General features: G+C 50.3%; 2 protein-coding genes across 5 annotated transcripts in view; one reads left to right on the forward strand and one right to left on the reverse strand.

The window, feature by feature from the left end:
• STOML1 (stomatin like 1) lies at window positions 1–15388 on the reverse strand. 2 transcript variants are annotated; one of them, XM_028743667.2, is made up of 8 exons: window positions 15282–15388; window positions 13058–13289; window positions 10427–10533; window positions 8809–8958; window positions 7922–8125; window positions 6260–6491; window positions 3375–3602; window positions 1–766 (listed from the first exon to the last, which is right to left on the reverse strand). In XM_028743667.2, the coding sequence occupies exons 2-8, from the start codon at window positions 13203–13205 to the stop codon at window positions 564–566; spliced, it is 1272 nt and encodes a 423-aa protein (XP_028599500.2). In that variant the 5' UTR covers window positions 13206–13289; window positions 15282–15388; the 3' UTR covers window positions 1–563. The 2 variants fall into 2 exon arrangements, with proteins under 2 accessions (XP_028599500.2, XP_028599501.2); XM_028743668.2 differs by lacking the exon at window positions 15282–15388 and adding an exon at window positions 15107–15243.
• PML (PML nuclear body scaffold) overlaps window positions 15233–18858 on the forward strand; it is a 17427-nt gene continuing 13801 nt past the window's right edge. Inside the window, exons 1-2 of one of the 3 annotated variants that reach the window (XM_028743664.2) lie at window positions 15233–15505; window positions 18022–18491. In XM_028743664.2, the coding sequence (XP_028599497.2) occupies window positions 15233–15505; window positions 18022–18491 (743 nt within the window). Of the gene's footprint in view, window positions 15539–17734; window positions 17829–18021; window positions 18492–18858 lie in introns of those variants that run through there. The other 2 variants (XM_028743665.2, XM_028743666.2) reach the window with 2 other exon arrangements.

Below are 18858 nucleotides of genomic sequence, written 5' to 3' on the forward strand. Positions count from 1 at the left end.
AAAAGTCTTGATGACACTTTACTGAGCAAACTGAAAAAACCTGGGTATCATTTGTGGAGAAAGGAAGAGAGGCTGTGTCTTTCTTAGTTCAGGCAGGGAGACACTTAACTAACATACAGAGTTAAAACTCCCTCAGAACCGCTATGCCAGTAAGCATCATGCCACTCTGTCTGGTTGCTAAGCAACACCTTCCCGCCACCTAGGTTAAGCTGGCTTCCTGAGCACAGAATTACCGTATTTTTCGCCCTATAGGACGCACTTTCCCCCCTCCAAAAATGAAGGGGAAATGTGTGTGCGTCCTATGGGGCGAATGCAGGCTTTTGCTGAAGCCTGGAAAGCGAGAGGGGTCAGGAAGCTATCCGCAAGCCTTGGGAGCCCGGGGGGAGTTCCGGGGGGAGTTCCTGGGGTCGGGGGGGGGGGGAATAATTTTTTTTCTTTATTCCCCCCCCCCAAAAAAAAACCCCTAGGTGCGCCCTATGGGCTGGTGCGCCCTATAGGGTGAAAAATACGGTAACCCTTAGGCAGCAAACTGAATGATTCCTCCTCTTGGACTCCCAACGTGTTCATCTTCGTTGCTTCATCACTTTGAAGAGCTCTTCCAGCTTGAGGGCTACACTCAGGTCTCCATGGACCTGAAGCCTCCCGCAGACGTAGGCATTCAGAGGATGGAGCTCCCCCAGAACGAAGGCCTCCAGGTCACTCTCAGATACTTCCAAGACCACGTCGGGACTGTGGTCGGGCGGCCCAGGGCCTATTCGCCCTCGTCCTGCAGGGGGAAAAAAGGGAGGAAGACCAGTAGGCCTAGGAATTCAAATCAGGACAGCAGCTCTTGATTTAGTGTTCACTAAATAACAGAAAAGGAAAATTTGTTGGAGGTTCGCTAGTCCAGGGCAGCCACTTCAGGGCAGTGTTTTAACTACAGCATCCCTGACTGATACCACTCTGCCGACATGGAATTTTGGTTAAATCCATTATCCGTGAGGAGGGTGTCACATATTCAAGAACGCTAGCTGGCAAGAACTAGCTTTGTTGTTGTTTAGTCGTTTAGTCGTGTCCGACTCTTTGTGACCCCATGGACCAGAGCACGCCAGGCACTTCTGTCTTCCACTGCCTCCCGCAGTTTGGTCAAAAAGAACTAGCTTAGGATGAACCTAACGGCTAAATGCTAAAGTGAAAAACAACTCCAGTTCTAACATGACTCAGGCTGAGTCAGGGTTGAGTCAGGGTTTCCAGGGACTGTGGTTGGATAGGGAGCTGGGCTGGCAGAAACGGTTTGGAGAGAGGATGAACAGCTAACATGATGTATATTTTGACAGATTAGTGCCTGTCCTAATAGAAATGCTCCCACAGGATTTTTGGACTGTGTCCAGTAATGCTTTACTGAATAAACTAGGAGTTTACTGTGGGCCTCTGTGTTGTTGTTTGTTTGTTGTTGTTATTTATTGAATTTACATACCGCTCTATACCCGGAGGTCTCAGGGCGTTTCACAGAACAAAATCAAAATACAAAACTTGAACCCCCTCCAAAGAGAATTTCACACCGCTTTAACTACTTAGAAATTGGGAGTTTCGAAATTACTTATTGTAACTGTTGAGTGGATTTCTGTTTAATTTTGAAATGCTGATATTTAATATGATTCTATATTGTTTTAATGAATGTTGAATGTTATTTTATTTGCATATTGTATATTGTATTATGCATATTGTCTTATTTATATGATGTTAGCCGCTCGGAGCCTGGCTTTGGCTGGGGAGAGCGGGATACAAATAAAATTTAGTTTTTATTTATTTATTTACTTCCAGCAAAGGAGAGCCCATCCTGTCAAACAGCTCTCACTATTGGGGAGGTGCCTCTATCATAAAATCATAGAATTGTAGAGGTGGAAGGGACCTTAAGGGGCCATCTAGTCCCACCCCCCTGCAATGTGGGAATCACAGCTGAAGAACAAGGTCACCGCCTAATGTTTAGGTGAATTCTGTTCCTCTGACATTTCCACCTGTTGGTTCCAGCCCTCTCCTCTGGAACAGCAGCCAAGAAAGTCCACTCTGCCTTCTGCAGAATGCACCTTTAAAAAATACAAAACCCACGACATCAATGTTAGGATTTGCACATTCCCTCTTTTGCCTGAGCAGTGAACACTGCTCTGTTCTGGCAGCCCTGTTTAGGGAAGTTTTTAATTACTGATGTTTTAATGTATTTTTAATCTTTTGTTGGAAGCCGTCCACAATGGCTGGGGAAACCCAGCCAGATGGGCAGGGTATAAATATTATGTATAAATAAATAAATATTATTATTATAAATAAATATATGATGATGATGATGATGATGATTTTAACACCCAGAGCACTGTTACGCCCAGACTCTATGATCCCAACTCCACCCCACCCTGACAGGTCCCGAGGACCCAAATGGCCACCTCAGATTGGCCGTTTCTCATGTGATGTAACTAGCAGGTGGGCCCCCTGGGGTTTGCCCAACATGGCTGTTTTCAGAGGCTTGGTAAATCTTCTCGGTGCTGTCGGTGGAGAAGCCCAATGGCTGGATCCAATGTGCTGCCTTAGGGCCACCTACTTCCCAAAATGTACACATTGCTTGATTGTAAAAAACAGCAAACACCCAACAAAGAGAAAACAATACAGTGGTACCTCAGGTTACATACGCCTCAGGTTACATACGCTTCAGGTTACAGACTCCACTAACCCAGAAATATTACCTCGGGTTAAGAACTTTGCTTCAGGATAAGAACAGAAATTGTGAGTCGGCAACGTGGCAGGCCCCATTAGCTAAAGTGGTGCTTCAGGTTAAGAACAGTTTCAGGTTAAGAACGGACCTCCAGAATGAATTAAGTACGTAACCAGAGGTACCACTGTAAAATTATCAACAAGGAAAATTTAACAGCAACAAATTAAGGCTTTCAAAAAGTTAAAACGACAATAGGCTAAAAACAGCTTAAAACTCACACCTACTTCCTATGCATCTGGGTGCAAGCTTGTCTAAACAATAATGTTTTTGGCAGATGCCAAAAGGAGACAGCAAAGGCGCCTTCCTCGTGTCAATAGGCAGGGAGTTCCAAAGGCCGACTTCTTATGAATGGGTATCATGTAGCCCCGGCAACAGGGCCTTTCAAAGCGGTCAAGTGGGCATATGTGGGGCAATGAGATCTCATAGGTACTTGTCCCACTTGGCCCAACAGCCAATCAGCAGGCAGTGCAGATCTCTGGGCACAGGTGTTCTATGCTGGCAAGGCCTCCTCACACCTGTCAGCAATCGTGCTGCAGCATTCTGCACTGACGGCACCTTCCAGATGCTGAGTGAGGGAAGCCCCACAGGAAAGGGCCTTTGTCAATGGCTACATTCAACAAAAGAAACTGACCTGAAGAGAGATCAATGAAATAAGTAGTAGTCTTTGCTCCACTGGCCAGCCGGACATTGATCTGGTAGCAAGCCTTGACCTGGTTCACTAAGGATTCAGACAAGCAACGCTCCAACACGGAGAGGTGCTCCTCAACTTTAAACCTCCTTCCTTCACTGCTGCTGCCTGGTTCTGTGTGGACAGCGTGCGGTGGCTCCTCCATCTTGTTTTCTACCTCCACATGTTCAGCTGGAGAAAAAGGGCAATTGGTACGTAGGTTATGGCAGGCGTGGCCAAAGCAGCGCCCTCCTCCAGCTTATAATTATTTGGTGCATTTATATCCCACCCTTTCCTGCAAGGAGCTTGAGGCTGCATACATGGTTCTCCCCTCCTCACTGAATGCCCACCGCAACCCTGTGAGGTAGGTTAGGCTGAGAGGCAGGGTTTGGCCCCAAGGTCACCCACTCATGGCTGAGTTGAGCCCTGGTTTGTCCTGGGTTCTCACCCAACACTCCAACCCAGGGGTCAGCAAACGTTTTCAGCAGGGGCCGGTCCACCGTCCCTCAGACCTTGTGGGGGGGGGGCGGACTATATTTTGAAAAAAAATAATGAACGAATTCCTATGCCCCGCAAATAACCCAGAGATGCATTTTAAATGAAAGTACACATTTTACTCATGTAAAAACACCAGGCAGGCCCCGCAAATAACCCAGAGATGCATTTTAAATAGAAGGACACATTCTACTCATGTAAAAACACGCTGATTCCCAGACTGTCTGCGGGCCTGATTTAGAAGGTGATTGGGCCGGATCCGGACCCTAGGCCTTAGTTTGCCTACCCATGCTATAACCACTATACTGCACTGGCTCTCAGATGCAGAATAATTCCCATCAGCCCCAGAGATCATGGCCATTGCCTACGGACAGACCACAACACAGTGGTATTAATTAATTATGATCCGTATCGTTATTGAATCCATATCGCGACCTTCCTCTCAACAAAGGAACTCGGGGGTTTTCCACACACAAGTGGCACATCTAAAAACAATTCCAACACATACTGGGAAAGATCTCTTCTTTAAAAGGCTTGTTGAAAAGGTGGTAGAGCTCATGTCTCCACTGTTGAAGGCAGTAAACACTTCTGAGTACCAGTTGCTGGAAACCACAGGAGTGTCAGTCTGCCTTTGAGCCGACGCCAACGACTGGGCTCAACAACTAGTTCTGCTCCGACTGGGCTGGGCGAACTGGAGGAGGAAGAGGAGTTTGGATTTGATATCCACTACCCTAAGGAGTCTCAAAGCGGCTAACAATCTCCTTTCCCTTCCTCCCCCACAACAAACACTCTGTGAGGTGAGTGGGGCTGAGAGACTTCAGAGAAGTGTGACTGGCCCAAGGTCACCCAGCAGCTGCATGTGGAGGAGCGGGGGAATCGAACCCAGTTCACCAGATTACGAGTCCACTGCTCTTAACCACTACACCACACTGGCTCTTCATCACACTTCCAGAGACCTTCCACTTTTGGAAATCAGGTCTAAGTGCACTGGACCCACAACTGTGACTTGTGAGCACCAAACTCAGCAGAGTATGAACAACACGGAAGAAAGCTGTGAAGCATAACTTTTTTATTTTCTAATAGCTACCACAAACTAAAACTAAAGAGTTACAGTCATACCTCGGGTTGAAGTAACTTCGGGTTAAGCATTTTTGGGTTGCGCTCTGCGGTGACCCGGAAGTAATGGATCGCGTTACTTCCGGGTTTTGACGCTCGCGCATGTGCGGACGCTCAAAATGACGTCACGCACATGCGCGGAAGCGGCAAATCGCGACCTGCGCGGGTTGCGTTCGCTTCAGGATGCGAACAGGGCTCTGGAACGGATCCCGTTTGCATCCAGAGGTACCACTGTACTGGTTTGCATGAGTGCTACAGCTCTCACTCAGCCATCTAATCACTACATAGATAACACTCAGACTCCCAGAGTCAGGCAGGAAGAGCAGTTTCTGCCCCCTCTTTCCCGAAAACATTGTCAGGAGATTCTCGCAATGGGAGGGGGTGAAAATATCCACAAGGAGGGGAGAGGGCTCTTGAGCTTGGAGCCTGCTACAGGCATCTGGTCAGAAAGAACTGATGGGGCTAACCTTTGAAACCTTTACCGGATGTCAGGGAACTGCCATCGGAGCCTAGAGTGGAGGTAAGGCTCCCCAACGATGCAGGAGAAGGGACCAGCAGGGAGAGAGAGAACACTTCCTTTGAGGAAGGAAATGGGAGTGACACCAGGAAGCAAGGGGGAACTGCGGAGAGAGGGCTCCAAGACTCTTCCACAGAGACCAGCGGGGAGAGCCCAGGACCTCCGTTGGGCACGCCCACTCTGCGCAGGAGACTTCCACGCAGGGAGGCGAGGAGGAGACTTGGCGTCAAAGAGTTTCTATGTTGGAAGAAGTTCAGGAAACGCCCACTGACGGATTCTGCCAGCGACTGACACAGCCATGGAGAAAGGGCTGTCCAGCCAGGGAAAGGTTTAGCCAGGCTACGTTGCCTAGAACAGTAGCCCCCTTTACGCACAAGCAACCCCAACTCCCTTTACACCTGCCCTTAGGAGGCCAGGGCACAGGTCCTATGGCTGGCCCCTGTGAGAACAGGAAGCTCGACTAGAGGGGCCACTGGCCTGATCCAGCATGCTCCTACAGTCTTTTGTTGCAAGCTGGTTGAAGGTCGCCCCATGAGCGTCATGGCCCAAGCAAGGATTCCAGTCGAGGTCTCCCTAGTCCAAGCCCAACACTACACTGTTGTATTACAATGGTATTACACCAAGGAGTGACTAGGGATAAACAGTAAGGGATGGCTGCCCTAAGAAATTATTAATATTATTATTTTACTAAGTCATGCTTGGGGAGCTGACATGTGGTCACCTGTCTCAAAATCTCCATTTGGACGGGTGGCCGCAGCCGCCAGGGTCCTGCCAAAGAAATGAAGAGCCAGCTGCTGAATGGTGCTGTCCAGCCCTTCCAGTCCTGGGATCGGAGGCCTTGAGCCCGGCGCCTGTGGGACAGTCTCCTGGGACGCCTGGAGGACGCTTCCCAGTATCAGTTCCACCCTGTCCACCTCAAGGCCCCAAGACTTGGTGATGTCATTGATTTCCACCTAGAAAGAAGAGAAGGCAGGGGATTTAGATCGAGGGCATGCGAAAACTGGGACCCTGCAGGTGTTCATGGAATTGTAGAATTGTATACCGTGGTACCTCGGGTTACATACACTTCAGGTTACAGACTCCGCTAACCCAGAAATAGTACCTTGGGTTAAGAACATTGCTTCAGGATGAGAACAGAAATCGCACGGTGGCAGTGGGAGGCCCCATTAGCTAAAGTGATGCTTCAGGTTAAGAACAGTTTCAGGTTAAGAACTGAAGCTCCAGAACGAATTGAGTACGTAACCAGAGGTACCACTGTCGTTGGAAGAGAACTAAAGGGTCATCTAGTCCAGGCATGTCCAACACGTCGATCACAACCGAGGAGTCAATTGCGGGATTGTTTCTCGTGGATTGCAGGCCGAGAAAGAAAAGCCTTTCTCCACAGCCTTGGATGCAGCAGCAGCAGAGGCCAGTCTCAACGGCCAAGCCTGAGCAGCGCCATCTTGTCCTCCTCTTCCACCTTTTTCTCCAGCCAAGCCTCCTTGCCTTCCTTCCCGCTCTGTGCTGCGCTCTCGGGGGTTAGAGTGCCGGTGGCGGGGTGAGCAGGACATGGCGCCCTGAGAGAGGGCTGGAGTGTTTGTGTGTGTGTGTGGGGGGGTGTTCTTGCCTGGGGATCTGGGGAGCATGGTCTCAGCAGGCGAGGGGGTGCAAAATCTGCTCCCTCACGCAGTTGGCAAGGGAATGAATGGGCAGGAGGGCACGTGGGAGGGAGGGAGAGAGGAAAGGAAGGTGGCAAAGGGCGCTGCGGGGGAGACGAGGCAGTACCCGGGCACGCTTGAGACCCCTCTGGAAGGCTATGGAGGGGCAGCATATAATACCAACTGCGCCCCATTTGCGGCTGGGGCAGCAGCCTCTGGAAGCCCCAGAAAGCAAGGATATATATTTTTAAAATCAGAATTTATCAGAGTGCCTCTGAGCATGTGCAGAGTGTTCCTCCCCAAGCAGGAAGAGAGGTCCGCCTCCTGCTTTGGGGAGGAGGGCACACAGTTCCGTCCAGGACAAAGGGGGCGGTGAGGGTGTGTGTGTGTGTGGTTCCCCACCACCTGGTAGCCTTGGGATTTCTTGCTGTGGTGGAAGGAGCCATGTCTCTTGTGTGTGTTCTGCCCCTCATATTTCCCCCCTCACACGACCTGCTGCCCCTGCAGATATTCCTTTTGCTCACTGCCACCCCCAGCATTCCCCTCCCAGCCCACGTTGCTAGGGGGCGAGAGGCGGGCACCAGTCCAGCCAGCCCTCAGGAAACACCAACACACACTCTCTTTTTTTTAAGCAGAGTCCCAGCCTCACCTCTCTCTCTCTCTCTCTCTCTCTCTCTCTCTCTCTGTGTGTGTGTGTGTGTGTGAGAGAGAGAGAGAGAGAGAGAGAGATTAGCAGATATTATTACCAGGAGCTGGTCTGCAATCCGCAGCTTCTCTGTTTGAATCTCCCGCAGGTACTTCTTAAGCACAATCTTGGTCATGGCATTCTGGGCCGTCAATCGCGTGGCAATGTTGAGATCTTTCACCATCATGACTGACAGGAGCGGATCCCAAACACGGAACTGGACATCGGCCCCCACAGAGACCCACGCTCCATCCCGAGACGTCAGCTGTAAAGGCCAGAGACAGTCGCAGTGAACTTTGTGATCCTCACGGGGAAACTTGCCCTGAGCAATTCCTTCAAGCACAATGGAAATAAATAAACCGCTTATAGCAGCAGTTCTCAAACTTTTGGGGGGCTGCTGTCTCCTTGCTTCCAAAAACTCATCCCCGGTGCCCTTTCCCTACTCTAGAAAAACATTATTCAGAGCAGCAGTTTGCACAACCCACTAAGGAAGATAATAAAATTCAAAATAGCATCCATAAGTTGCACATTTATTGAAAATCCAATTTAAACTATTTAGCACAATTAATTCAACAAAACTGATCAACTTGATCCAGCTGTTCAAAGCCTGGTAATCATTTGCACCTCTTTACCTGCCTCCTCCTGGGACACTACTGCCCACTCTGGGGACCACACGGCCCTATAGCATCCTTCATCCTAGAGCTCCCATCAGACCCAACCAGCATGGCCAAGAGTCAGGGATGATGGGAGTTGTAGTCTCACATCTGGAGGGCAACAGGTTCCCCACCCCAGCACTGACAGGCTGCATGGAGGGAGGCAGTTTCATTTTCCACTGTTGCCCCCCCCCCCCCCCGCACTGCTCTGAGCTTTCACCCCAACCGGCTCCCTTGGGTGTCCAGGGCAGCCTTGCTCTTTGGAGACGCTTCTTTCAAGGTGGCAGCAACTCGCCTTGCATGGCGGGATGCTGAAGGCCCGTGTCCGGAGGTCCACCAGCTGCCAGTGATCAATAAAGGGCAGCACCAAAACCACCCCTGGCCCTTGGGGGGGTCGGATCCGCCCCAGACGGAACATGATCATTCGCTCATAAGTAGGCACTATCTGGAAATGAAATGGAAAGAGAAGAGAAGTACTGAGAGGTGCACATATAAACGAAAGGAAGGCTCTTTGCATTCCCGCTCTGGCTTGCAGAGTAACCCAGTACAACTGCTAGCCGTCAGAGTAGACAATACTGGGCCCAATAGATAAATAGTCTGGCCTTGTTTAAGGCAGATCCCTGTGATCTGGTAAAGTCAAACCTCTGCTTGAAAAATATTTCAGGTGTTTCTTGTGAGATTGTTTAGGGATTCGGGGGAGGATATATTGTCTACGATATCCTATTCCAACTTGTCTTTACAAGTTCAACAAAATCAGCAGAGCTAACATTCCCCTTTTAAACACACACACAGCAGATCGCTTGCTCAGACTCGTCAGAGTCTCTGTAAATATGTCCTGGTATTTCCCCCGTTTAATCCCTCCTAAAATGAGACGCTACACAGTCTTCTGTAAAGTATAAAACGTTTACTCACAAGTAATCGTCTGTTCACACAAGGGTTTCCAGAAGGCAGACTTAAAAGGTTAGAACATAGTTTAAATGTGGTGACTATCTCCTTATGGGAGAAAGACCCCCTTCTCTTCTCTCGGCCTGGAGCCAAGGGTGCATTTCAGTACAGTCATACCTGGGGTTGAATGTGCTTCAGGTTGAGCGCTTTCGGGTTGCGCTCCACAGCGACCCAGAAGTAATGGAGCACGTTACTTCCGGGCTTCGCCGCTCGCGCATGCGCTCAAAATGACGTCATGCACATGTGCGGAAGCGGCAAAACACGACCTGTGTACGCGCCGTCGTGTCTTACCATAGTTGTCAACTTTCCGATTTGAAAGTAAGGGATCAGCAGCTCTAGTAAGAGATCAGCAGCTCTAATAAGGGATCAGCAGATCTACGGGATCTACGGGATATCTAACAATCTGGGATAGCAGCAGGAAAAGGCGCTGGAATAAGGGTATTTCCCGCAAAAAAAGAGGGAAGGTTGACAGCTATGCGTCTTACATTCTGTTCAGTATGCGAACTGGGCTCCGGAACGGATCCCGTTCGCATCCCGAGGTACCACTGTAGTGCTGTTGTTAAGATGGCATCGATAGAGACAAGAGAAGACAAGATGGTCGCCAGCCTGCGCTTCTGGTTCTTTCTCCTTCAGGAGAGGCTACGTCCATCTCAAGTTACACATCAGAAGTTTGGTCTCAGTCCTAGAAAGCAGGAAGTTCTGTCTGGAGGACTGAGACAACCTTCATGTCTACTCTAGCCATGTTATGTTTGACTGCGCCCGATTCTTACATCCCACATTTCTGCCTCCGACAAATGGAGGAGAGGGCTCTCGATGGCCACTAGCAATGTCAGTGCTACGCGGGACGTGCATTAGGGCTCATCTTGGAGAAGAGAGATTTGCAAGGGAGATGAAACTGATTGGTTGGAACCTCCCTCCCGTCCACCCAAAGCAAACAGGCGTCAGGTCTCCCCATCTCCGGTTCCTACCTTCAGAACAAACCAGGCCGAGATGGGGAAGAGGAGGACTGTGACCAGCAACACAAAAGTGGTGACCACCCCATGGCAAACCCATGACAAACACTCTTGAGGGGGATCTGAGGAAAAGAAAGAGAAGCAAACTAATTAATGCACATTCACAGAGCACCCCCCCCCCCAAAAAAAAATCCTGGGAACTATAGTTTACCCCTCACACAGCACCATTTCACCAGTTCCCAGGAAGCTATGTGCTGTCAATGTGTGGTGTGGGTAGAGGAACACAAGAAGGCCGCATCCTGGACCCGGCCAGTCGCCCATCTAGTGGCCCTTCCCAGTGCCTCCATGGGAAGCCCCAAGGCAGGACCTCTGAAGGGCAGGGCAGGGTCTCCATCTGGTCAGCCAAATTTAAAAGGTAAAGGTACCCCTGCCCGTACGGGCCAGTCGTGTCCGACTCTAGGGTTGTGCGCCCATCTCACTTAAGAGGCCGGGGGCCAGCGCTGTCCGGAGACACTTCCGGGTCACGTGGCCAGTGTGACATTGCTGCTCTGGCGAGCCGGCACCAGCGCAGTGCATGGAAACGCCGTTTACCTTCCCGCTATAAAGCGGTACCTATTTATCTACTTGCACTTAGGGGTGCTTTCGAACTGCTAGGTGGGCAGGAGCTGGGACCGAAAGATGGGAGCTCACCCCGCCGCGGGGATTCGAACCGCCGACCATACGATCGGCAAGTCCTAGGCACTGAGGTTTTACCCACAGCACCACCCGCGTCCCTATTATGTAGGGATGCATTAAATTTATATACCTCCCTTCATCCAAATATCTCAGGGCTGTTCACAAGATACAGGATAAAAGTACAAATAAATACAGTGGTACCTCGGGTTACATAAGCTTCAGGTTACAGACGCTTCAGGTTACGGACTCCGTTAACCCAGTAATAGCACTCGGGTTAAGAACTTTGCTTCAGGATGAGAACAGAAATCGTGCTCCGACGGCGTGGCAGCAGCAGGAGGCCCCATGAGCTAAAGTGGTGCTTCAGGTTAAGAACAGTTTCAGGTTAAGAACGGACCTCCAGAACGAATTAAGTACTTAACCTGAGGTACCACTGTAGCTTAAACAAAAACAAAACAGAACACAACCCCTGCACAAAAATATTTAAAAGGCCATAGAATATTAACCAGCCAAAGGCCTGGTTGAAGAGGAATGTTTTCGCCTGGTGCCTAAATGTGTATAATGAAGGCACCAGCCAAACCTCCCTGGGGAGATCATCCCACAAAAGGGGAGCCACTGCAGAAAAGGCCCTGTTCTCGCGTTGTCACCCTCTGGACCTCTCGTGGAGGAGGCACACAAAGAAGGACCTCAGAGGATGATCTCAGGGTCCGGGAAGGTTCATATGAGGAGAGGTGGTCCTTGAGGTATTGGGGTCTGGAGCCATTTAAGGCTATATAGCAGGGGTCAGCAAACTTTTTCAGCAGGGGGCCGGTCCACTGTCCCTCAGACCTTGGTGGGGGGCTGGGCTATATTTTGAAGGGGGAAAATGAACAAATTCCTATGCCCCACAAATAACTCAGAGATGCATTTGAAATAAGAGGACACATTCTACTCATGTAAAAACACACTGATTCCCAGACCGCCCATGGACCAGATTTAGAAGGCGACTGGGCCGGATCCTGCCCCCAGGCCTTCGTTTGTCTACCCATGCTTTATAGGTCAGAACCAGCACTTTCCATTGGGCCCAGAAACTAATTGGCAGCAACTGCAGTTTGGCCAAGATCGGTGCAATATGCTCAAACCCTGTTGCAGTAATATAACTTAAAAATGTTACCAGAGCACAGACAACAGTACAGTATCTCCAATCCACACCACATAATCATAGAGTTGGAAGGGACCCCAGGGTCATCTAGTCCAACCCCCTTCAATGCAGAAATCTCAGCTGAAGCATCCATGACAGATGGCCACCCAACCACTGCTTAAAAACCACCAGGAAACAGAGTCCACAACCTCCCTAGGGAGACCATTCCACTGTTGACCAGCTCTTACTGGTATTTAGTTGAAATTTCTTTTCTTGTAACTTGAAGCCAATGGTTTGAATCCTACCCTCTAAAGTGGGATCAAACTAACTTGCATGTGACAGCCTTCTAGATATTTGAACATGGCTATCGTATCTTCTCCCAGTCACCTCTTTTTCAAGCTAAACCTACCCTGTTCCTTCAACCATTCCTCATAAGGCTTGGCTTCTTGACCCTTGATCATCTTGGCTGCCTTCCTCTGCACATGTTCCAGCCTATCAACACCCTCCTTAAATTGTGGTGCCCAGAATTGGACACAATATTCCTGCTGTGGTCTTACGAAGGTGGAATGGAGGGGTACTATTACTTCCCTTGATCTGAACACCCTACTTCTGTTGATGCAGCTGAGAATAGCATCCGCTTTTTTAGTTGCTGCATCACACTGTTGGCTCATGTTAAGCTTGTGGTCTCCTAAGACCCCCGGATCCTTTTTACTTGTCATAATAAAGAGTAAAGGAGGGCTCTCGCTTGCATGCCTCCCCAGTGCATCTGATTAGTTTATCTGGGACAGGGCTGATGCAGACCTTTGATCTGACCCAGTTGGACTTTTCTCCTATCTTCAAACCCAGCCACTTACCTGTTCCCTTCTGCATCAGCTTCAGTGTGTTCCATGTGTGCCCAGGTGGAAAGAAAGCCTTCCGAGGTTCATCTGGCCAGTTGCCCGACTGCTGGTACTGGTCAGTGTCTCCTAATGGCAACGCTTGGTATCCTGACCGGCTGAACATGTTCTGGTTAGCTCCCAAGTTACCGGTAGCTCTCTTAGTTTTCCCCCTTTATGTGCATTATAAAGAGCCCTCCATCCTTTAACTCTGCAAAGACAAAGCATCAGCAGAAAGATGTCTGCATGCAGTTTCTGCTTGGAACATACCTCCTTGTTTTGACGCCTCTTTTGTTTGTACGAAATGCCCTGTTTTATGTTTTCCTAAATGCTTTTAGTACTGCTGCAAACATCAGCGCTCCCACAGCCTGAACATTAGAAATAAAGGGAATGACTGCCCACTTATCCACAGGAAAAAGCTCCAACATGAGCGCTAAAGCCTGAGTTGTAGCCATGTCAACAAGAAATCTCAAATCTTCATCCGCTCTTCTTTCGGATTTTCTGCCCCTGAGCAATCAGCAATTGCACTGTGTTCAAGAAATCACACACTGGCACTATGAATGCATTTTGCACCTCAGCTGAAATCGTTTTGCATTAGAAGCACATTTGCACTCAACACTTTTTCTCTGATCACAGGAGAGCAGATGGTGCTTCTCTTCTCCTTCCTGTTTGATCAGTTACACTGGACAAGTGACACAAACAACAAGGAGAGGAAGGAGACTGGCGTGTGAGTGTTTTTTAATTCCAGGGAGCTGCAAGACTTACTCCCTCTGCCATCAGGAGGACTTCGATGCATTAAGAGCCTGTGGGAAGCACATGGGTTTCTAAAGCCCGATTCCAACTTTTGAAATCTCAGTGTCCCCTTGCAGACAAGCTATGAAAGGCATCAGAGCCAAAGAGCTGCAAGACGGGAAGGGATCTCAGGGGGGTCATCTAGTCCAACCCCTTGCAGTGCAGGAAAAACAGCACAGAGATCATTGTGTATCAGTAGCCTGGCCTGGGTTCCAGACATGCTAGATGAATCCCAAGCTGGAATTAAGATTGCCGGAAGAAACCTCAGATATGCAGATGACACAACCTTGATGGCAGAAAGTGAGGAGGAATTAAAGAACCTTTTAATGAGAGTGAAGCAGGAGAACGCAAAATATTGTCTGAAGCTCAACATCAAAAAATGAAGATCATGGCCACTGGTCCCATCACCTCCTGGCAAATAGAAGGGGAAGAAATGGAGGCAGTGAAAGATTTTACTTTCTTGGGCTCCATGATCAGCGCAGATGGTGACAGCAGCCACAAAATTAAAAGACGCCTGCTTTTTGGGAGAAAGGCGATGGCAAACCTAGACAGCATCTTAAAAAGCTGAGACATCACCTTGCCAACAAAGGCCAGTATAGTTAAAGCTATGGTTTTCCCACTAGTGATGTACAGAAGTGAGAGCTGGACCATAAAGAAGGCTGATCGCCGAAGAATGGATGCTTTTGAATTCTGGTGCTGGAGGAGACTCTTGAGAGTCCCATGGACTGCAAGAAGATCAAACCTATCCATTCTGAAGGAAATCAGTCCTGAGCGCTCACTGGAAAGACAGATTGTGAAGCTGAGGCTCCAAGACTTTGGCCACCTCATGAGAAGAGAAGACTCCCTGGAGAAGACACTGATGCTGGGAAAGATGGAGGGCACAAGGAGAAGGGGATGACAGAGGACGAGATGGTTGGACAGTGTTCTCGAAGCTACCAGCATGAGTTTGACCAAACTGCGGGAGGCAGTGGAAGACAGGAGTGCCTGGCGTGCTCTGGTCCAGGGGGTCACGAAGAGTCGGACATGACTAAAGGAATAAACAACAACAAAGGGGTTCACCCTAAAGCTACAGTGCAGCGTTTCTAAAGCAAACCTGAGGCACCCACTTTATGATTCCGGGCTCCTCTGCAGTTTACTCTTCCCTAACTTCCCATCCCCACCAGCCCTTAAACTACAGTAGCCAGAATCCTTCGCGATGAAAAAAAAATATGCTTTAAAGCCATCGCATGTACACACAGCCTTGTAGCGGCGCCGCCGGACTCTGCGCTGCAGGGGCTTATCGTTGCAACAGCCGCTCCCTGGGATGCTATGCAGTCCTGCCGGACGCAGCGCGGCCTTTTCCTATTTGTTACTCCCGGGTAAATGCATGCACGGGACCGGAGAGGCCTGGAGCTTGGCCCCGAGAAAGCACCTGAAGCGGCGCGAAGAATCCCCGGGATCCGGATGCCGTTGCAGGCGGGCCGGTCCAGCGCTGCTCCTCCCTCCCGGAGGGCCCTCCTTTCCCGGCAGCCCCGCGCTGCTTCCTCCGCCGCCTCCTCGCAGGGACAAAGCGAAAGTGAACCCAGACGCCTCGCAGCCGCCGCCGCCATCCCCAGTCGCGGTTGCTGCTGCTTCGCGATCCGGACACCGCTGCAGGTCGCGCCTTTCAGCTGAGTTCCTTTGAATTGTGTGCGTGGCTGTGTTTTATTTATGCATTAACTTTTATTCATGCATTAACTTTTATGTGTGCATTGCGTCGATACGCCACGTCTTGACTCTCCGGGGAGCGCAAGGGGGCGTGCATGGTCCCCCCCCGCCCCCATTTCACCCCCACAACAACCGTGTGAGCTCGGTTGGACTGAAAGAAGGAGGGACTGGCTCCCAAGGTCACCCAGGGAGCTTCAGGGCGGCGGGGGGGGGGAGGATTTGAACCCTAGAGGCGGGAGGGACCTGAGGGTCATCTAGTCCAACCCCCTGTGATGTCCTGATCTCTCCGACCCTCTAGATTCCCTTCCCTCCTCCGAAGAATCGTGGGGGGGGGGGGGGGCTTGGCTTGGCTGAATCTGCGGGGCCTGCTTAACTCAACAGCCTCCTATAATGCCCAAGAGCCTTGTGGGGGGGGCCTCTGTGCCTGGAGATGGGGGGCGGGGGGGGAGTGGATTTTGTTCTCCCATGTACACACACTTTATCTGCTTTTTCTGGACGCAACAGCCTCTTAATGTGCAGCTGGACGACGCCTCCTATAGATCAGGGGGGAAAGGAGACCTTTGGGCACCCAGGTGCTGTTGGACTACAGTTCCCATTAGCCCCTGCCAGTGTGGACAAGGGTCAGGAACGAGGGAATCCTCCAAAAGCAGGGGTCAGCAAACTTTTTCAGCAGGGGGCCGGTCCACTGTCCCTCAGAGCTTGTGGGGGGGGGGGCGGACTATATTTTGGGGAGGAGAAATGAACGAATTCCTATGCCCCACAAATAACCCAGAGATGCATTTTAAATAAAAGCGCTAATTCTACTCATGTAAAAACATGCTGGTTCCCGGACCGTCCGCAGGCTGGATTTAGAAGGTGATTGGGTCGGATCCGGCCCCCGGGCCTTAGTTTGCCTACCCATGTCCAAAAGGATATTGTAAAGATTCCGAAAAGGTCACCAAAATGACCAGGGGGTCGGAGTGGCGCCCTAGTGAAACCTTTGGCTCACCCCCTGCTTGCAGGTTCCCACAGGCAACTGTTCAGACGCTAAGAGAACAGGATGCTGAACTCAATGGGCCACTGGCCTCATCCAGCAGCCTCTTCCCCTGCTCTTAGGAATTGTCATACACGTGTGTGCCTCTCTTCAAGTGACGGGGTGCCTGACTTCACTTACTCTGAATTGTGGTATGCAAAGACCCTTTCCCACAGTTGAGCCCCCCCTGCCCGGATGTCTGCCCCACAGGACGGCCCGAAGAGCAATGTATAGGGCAGGTTCCTGGGGCTGGGGGGTCCTGTGGCCCTCCCAGTGTTCTTGGACTACGCTGTGCATGCCCACCATTCCCTGAGCACCAGCCATGATGTCCGGGGCCCAAGGGAAGTGGAGGCCGACAAGATCTGGAGGGCCACAGCTTCCTGGTTTGTATTCATACATCAGTCCATCAATCTTGTTTCTCAGTTCTTTCGTCTCCTCCTCCTCCTCGTCCAGTTCATTAGAAATGCAGCTGTATTAACATCCCACTTTTCCAGGTTCCATTCAGACTACACACAGAGTCTATCCTTTTTCATCTGCACCTCCACTCCTGGTTTCCCTTTTGTTTTTCCAAAATCAAAGCTCCAGTATTTGGCACCTCTGTTCCTTCAAGTCTTTGCACTCTGCCATTGTGTTCTGTTTTCTTAAAAGCCATCCATAGTTTAACTGCGTTGCCTGAAGAAGGACTTTCTTTGATCTGCCCAGAATCTTCCAACATTGAGCTTTGTCCACAAGATCCAGTCTGATGACAGAGGGATTAAAATCTTTCTCTGTCACTGTGCATCGTTTTATAAACACATCGCCTCTTACTTGGCTGTGAGCCACGCTGTTGGTGCAGCCAAGATAGGGCACTAGTCCATGTTGACAGATTCCCTGGTTCGTGTGTGTGTGTGTGTGTGTGTGTGTGTGTGTGTGTGTGAGAGAGAGAGAGAGAGAGAGAGAGAGAGAGAGGCAATTCTGAACTCTAACCCTTTCTGCTGCTGGGTGACCTTGGAAGTCTCTCAGCCCCACTCCCCTCATTCCCAGAGACAGACCAGATTCTGATGAAGGAGATAACCCGGTTCACACTTTTAAAGACAGAAAGTCTGTAATTAAACCCAGATACGCATTCCCAGCATTCTACAGCTTTTGGCTCTCCCATAATGCTCTTTTTCTGCATGAGCCATTTTTAACCTGCTAAGATTTCCCAGTATCACTGCAGCAGTAGTCTCGTAATCTGAGGCACTGGGTTCTCATCTCTGCTCCTCCACATGCAGCTGATGGGTAACCTTGGGCTAGTCACACCCACTCACCTCACAGAGTGTTTGTTGTGGGGGAAGAAGGGAAAAGTAGAATGTTAGCTGCTTTGAGACTCCTTCGGGTAGTGGTAAAGCAGGATATCAAATCCAAACTCCTCCTCCTCCTCCTCCTTCTTCTTCATCCTCTCCTCATTAAAAAAAATATTTTTTTTTTGCAGGAAATGGAGGAAGAATTTGAGTTCCTGCTGTGCGGGAGGTGCCAGAGAGAGGCCCCGAACCCCAAGCTCCTGGCCTGCCTTCACACCATCTGCATGGAGTGCCTGGAAGAGAACAAGCCCGTGGGCCAGTGTCCCGTCTGCCGGTTTTCCTTCGCGCGCGCCAGCGGGGTCCCCTTCCAAGATAACGTGCTCTTTTCAAGCCTGCAGGCCAAGCTGAGCACCTACCGGAAGATCGCCGGTGACAGGGATTTGGTGTGCGATAACTGCAAAGATGCGGCCGAGTTCTGGTGCTCTGAGTGCTCCGAGTTCCTCTGCCTGAAATGCTACAAGTCTCATCAGTGGTACTTGAAGCAGAAGAGCCACGAGACCCAGAAACTGGCCGATCTGAAGAAGGATACTGCCCAGAGCTTCCTGGAGGGGGCAAAGAAGTCCAGCAACCTTTTATGTTCGGAGCACACCCAGGTTATAAGGTAATGGGGTGGGGATGCATAGTTTGCAGGAAGCTACCAGGCCACTATGAGCCAGTGTGGTGTAGTGGTTAAGAGCGGTGGACTCATAATCTGGTGAACCGGGTTTGATTCCCCGCTCCTCCACATGCAGCTGCTGGGTGACCTTGGGCTAGTCACACTTCTCTGAAGGGACGCGGGTGGCGCTGTGGGTTAAACCACAGAGCCTAGGACTTGCCGATCAGAACGTCGGCGGTTTGAATCCCCGCAACGGGGTGAGCTCCCGTTTCTCGGTCCCTGCTCCTGCCAACCTAGCAGTTCGAAAGCACTTGAAAGTGCAAGTAAGATAAATAGGTACCGCTCCGGCAGGAAGGTAAACGGCATTTCTGTG

This window comes from Podarcis muralis, chromosome 9 (assembly GCF_964188315.1).
Source record: "Podarcis muralis chromosome 9, rPodMur119.hap1.1, whole genome shotgun sequence".
NCBI classification, from domain to species: Eukaryota; Metazoa; Chordata; class Lepidosauria; order Squamata; family Lacertidae; genus Podarcis; species Podarcis muralis.

Bases quoted from the DNA above. Each gene is read 5' to 3' on its own strand.
- STOML1 (XM_028743667.2), bottom strand. From the start codon at position 13,205: ATGTTCAGCCGGTCAGGATACCAAGCGTTGCCATTAGGAGACACTGAC. The intron at 10,534-13,057 runs GTAAGTGGCTGG...TCTTTTCCTCAG, and splicing joins GCTGATGCAGAAGGGAACAG to ATCCCCCTCAAGAGTGTTTG. The intron at 8,126-8,808 runs GCGAGTTGCTGC...TGGCCTTTACAG, and splicing joins TCAGCATCCCGCCATGCAAG to CTGACGTCTCGGGATGGAGC.